The sequence below is a fragment of the Diceros bicornis genome, unplaced genomic scaffold, assembly GCF_020826845.1.
Source record: "Diceros bicornis minor isolate mBicDic1 unplaced genomic scaffold, mDicBic1.mat.cur scaffold_55_ctg1, whole genome shotgun sequence".
Classification (NCBI taxonomy): Eukaryota; Metazoa; Chordata; class Mammalia; order Perissodactyla; family Rhinocerotidae; genus Diceros; species Diceros bicornis.
The window spans coordinates 4,231,799-4,235,911 of record NW_026691429.1 but is presented as its reverse complement, the minus strand read 5'-3'; the positions used below and the strand labels follow the sequence as shown (position 1 = coordinate 4,235,911).

General features: G+C 41.1%; 1 protein-coding gene across 1 annotated transcript; it reads left to right on the top strand.

Annotated features, from left to right (window-relative positions):
* Positions 1 to 1,088: 1,088 nt before the first annotated feature.
* LOC131403144 (olfactory receptor 2Z1-like) lies at positions 1,089 to 2,101 on the top strand. The gene has a single exon (XM_058537477.1). It carries the CDS (start codon positions 1,089 to 1,091, stop codon positions 2,028 to 2,030), a length of 942 nt encoding a protein of 313 aa, XP_058393460.1. The 3' UTR covers positions 2,031 to 2,101.
* The last annotated feature ends 2,012 nt before the right edge of the window (positions 2,102 to 4,113 follow it).

Sequence of the window (4,113 nt, the reverse complement as noted above, 5' to 3'; positions counted from 1 at the left end):
AGTTAGGATGGTGAATAACTAAAGACAGCTTTAAAGGCCATCTGAGTGAGGATGGCAGCCTTAGGACAAAGAGTTTCCGTGAGACCCTCAAGAGAACGCACTTGCCTTTAAATGGCCAGTCTTGCTGCTTTCCTATCTACATACAGTTGGGGATGGACATCCTTTCTGTCGTGCATTGTCCATTGTTGGAGTTGTGGGTGATGTATGGTATTCCAGGGCAATCTGGGTTTGCCGGGGGCGTGGAGTTGCCAAGGGAATTAAGCATTCCGGATTTAAGTATGCAGCTCTTTCTGGTCCATGCTCATCTTTCTTGTTCACCTCATTCACTGGGGCAATATTGATTAGAGACTCACAATCTTCTAGACCTAGTGTCTTACCCTAGTCCTTGAAATTGAGTCAGACTACCCACAGGTCACTACTCTCCCATCCAATGCAGCAAAGTCACCAATAATAGCTGAGCTGATTGGCAACTGTCCCTCACCCAACCCCAGTCCATTTGACCTCCAACCTGCTGTCACCCAAGTTCCTCTCTGGTTCACACTCCCTAGATTCACAGTCTGAATTCACAGATTGACCCCAGTGCTGGCTCTTCATAGATTTCTCTTTGCTCCAGATTCTCATCCAGGCGTTTGGACTCAGGCCCTCCTCTCTGTTTTCTTACTTGCTTTTTTACTTCAGCTTCATCATCACCTATTTTACATCCCAGTCTTGGAATCTCACCTCTTCTTTGGCCCCAGGACCATTGTGATGAGGGATATTGAAACATTCAATTGTGTCTATGTTACTGTCGTTGACTTGGACTTCACAATTTGGACTACAAGGGTCAGTGGGTAGCTGACTGGGGTGTGGCCAAATATCTTGCTTAGAGAATCAAGTTGCTGCTCTCCCACCCCATGCCTGTGACAGACATCACTCATTGATTGTGGCGTTGCTCCTACTGATTCTAGCTGTGACCTCATCACTCTTCTCAAGGCACCACTCTAGACAGCCACTACCAGTCGATGGCCTTTGCCAGGCGGGATGAAAATTATTTGCTTCTTGATATAGGTCTCCTGTTATTTCTTCAGCAAAGATATGTTATGTAAAACATGGGGGATGTGAATCAATCAGTGGCATCTGACTTCATTCTCGTGGGTCTCTTCAGTCGCTCAGGGTCACATCAGCTTCTCTTCTCCCTGGTGGATGCCATGTTTATCATGGGCCTTCTGGGCAACACCCTTCTGCTATTTCTGATCCACATGGACTCCAGGCTCCACACACCCATGTACTTGCTGCTCAGTCAGCTCTCTCTGTTTGATATTGGCTTCCCCTTGGTCACTATCCCCAAGATGGCATCAGACTTCTTGCAGGGAGAAGTTTCCATCTCCTTTGGGGGTTGTGCAGCTCAAATATTCTTCCTGACGCTCATGGGTGTGGCTGAGAGCATCCTGTTGGCCCTCATGTCCTATGACCGTTATGTTGCTGTGTGCCACCCCCTGCAGTATCCTCTGCTCATGAGGCGCCAGGTGTGCCTGCTCATGGTGGGCTTCTCCTGGTTGGCAGGTGTGCTCAATGCCTCCATCCAGACCTCCATCACTCTGCACTTCCCCTACTGTGCCTCCCGCATCGTGGACCACTTCTTCTGTGAGGTGCCAGCCCTGCTGAAGCTCTCCTGTGCAGACACCTCTGCCTATGAGTTGGCGCTGTCCACCTCGGGGGTGCTCATCCTTGTGCTTCCCCTTTCCCTCATTGCCATCTCCTATGGCCGTGTGTTGGGGACCGTTCTACACATGTGCTCACAGGAGGCCCGAAGCAAGGCCTTCACCACATGCTCCTCACACATCACAGTAGTGGGACTCTTTTATGGAGCAGCCGTGTTCATGTACATGGTACCAGGTGCCTACCACAGCCCACACCAGGACAACATGGTCTCCCTCTTCTACAGCCTTGTCACCCCCACACTCAACCCCCTCATCTACAGTCTGAGGAACCGGGAAGTGCGTATGGCTTTGGTCAAAGTGCTCAGCAGAGCTGGATTCAGGCCAGAGTGATGACCATGCAGGGGGCTACTGGCTCATCCCAGTGGTCCTCCATCCCACCATCTCCCCAAAGCACTAATTTGTGGTGTGCCTGCTAAGGTGTTCTGTTGAAGGCTAGTGTCTATCCAGCTTCTGCCCATCTCATGATGAGCTGGGCTCATGTTTTCTCCCATGGACTTGTGTAAATCAACCGTAGCAGTCCCAATCATTTTTGTTATATTCCTTAGTACTATTTACACAAATTGAAGAGCCTACTTTGTAAAGTTGAGATCTCCTTGTTATTGAATTCATAGTTATAGTAGTAATAATTAACATTTGTTGACGAATTTGTCTGCTAAATGTGTGTTACTTCGTCCTCAAGACAATTTTGAGATGTAGCTACTATCATGTTTTATACGTAAGAAAAAAAAAAAGACTCAAAGGGAAAATAACACAACAATGGTCGTACTTCCTGAAAGAGGTAGAGCTGGGACTTGAATCCATGATCATTTGATGCCAAAGACAGTCCCCCAACCACTGTGCAGTTTGACTGCCAAGCAGAGATGCACTGACTGCCATAGGTTAGAGCGTGCATGTGTGTGTGTAAAGATGGAAAACCATGCATATCATTTTCTTTAATGAAATATGTTCTTCATGTAGAAGATTAAAAATAAATGCTCTATGTTTGCTTCTAAGTCCAGCCTTGAAATCAGTTTAAAACCAGAGCAACTGAAACAAAAAATCCAGAGCGCAAACATTGAATATAAGTCATTCATTAGTTTGCACCATGTGTTATCATATATTTCAGCCTCCTTAATTTTGTCCTTGACTAGGTAGCTAAAAATAAATTCTTGAATTTTTAAAAAGAGATTTAAAATTATATATTTCCCAGAATATAATGTTTGCTTTTTCCTTTATTCCCTCCTGCTTTTCTTGAGATTCTTTTTTTTCTAATTTCTTCAAATTCAAGATTAAGTTAAACATTTTTCATCAATTAAAAAATATTTTAGATGAGATATGTCTACTCAATCACTTTAGTATGTATTCTTCAATGTTTCCTATATGGTAATTCTGTGCATTTTTTACTATTTTATAAAAAAATATTTAAAAGGTATTTTTAAAGTTTCCTGTATTGAAGCAGTTTATCCTTAATTAAAATTTATATTATTTCGTTGTACTCAGATAGTTTTCTTTGGATTGTTTCCATTTAAAGGAATTAAGTTTTTCTTCCATCATCTAAACATATGGTCAAATTTTGTTAGAGACCATAGACTCTAAAATATGTATTCAGTTTATGCAGAAGATAGATTTGATATACATCAAATAGATCTACTACACAAATAATACATTTAGATAATCGTTATGAATAATTTTATCTAGTTGAATTGGTATAGTCTGCGAAAGGTGAATTAAGGTTTTATGTACTCTTAAAATTCACTTTATTTCTTTTCTTTTATGCGGAGGAATTTTTATTTGCCTCTGAGATTTGCAACACTTCATGACATCTTTAAAGTTAACTTGTTTAATTCTTTTAATCATGAATTCAGTCCTGTTGGATGATAATGAACTGATCTAGCAGAGGCTTTGTTGAAAACCTGAAGAAATCATAAACATCAAAGAAGTTAGGTTTGTCCACACACCACTCAAAGTACGAGATAAAGATCGTTTTTCAAGTGGTCTTTAATAAAGCTATATGATACATGCAAAAGTAATTTATAAAATTTATACCAAAAAAAGAAAAGGAGGACTATCTAACCAATTTCCTTGAGGCTAGAGTAACCTTGATGACAATTTGGAAAAGAGCAATGGAAAAATTATTTCTGTCCCAGTTCACTCACACATCTTGATGCAATCATTGTATGTGTCATGGTAGCTGATGGAATCCAATTGAGTATTAAAAAGAAGATCTTTTTGGATAATGTTAAGATTTGTTCCTGGATCCAAAGGCTGAAATAAAAGTATAAATTCTGTGATTGCTTATTAGGTAAATTCTCCCAAACATTTAAGTTAGAGGTAATACAAGTTCCATAAAAACACTTACTTCCCAATTCATTTTGTGAAGCTAGCATTATTACTCAACATCAAACCTGAAAAAGACATTACAAGAAAAGAAAAC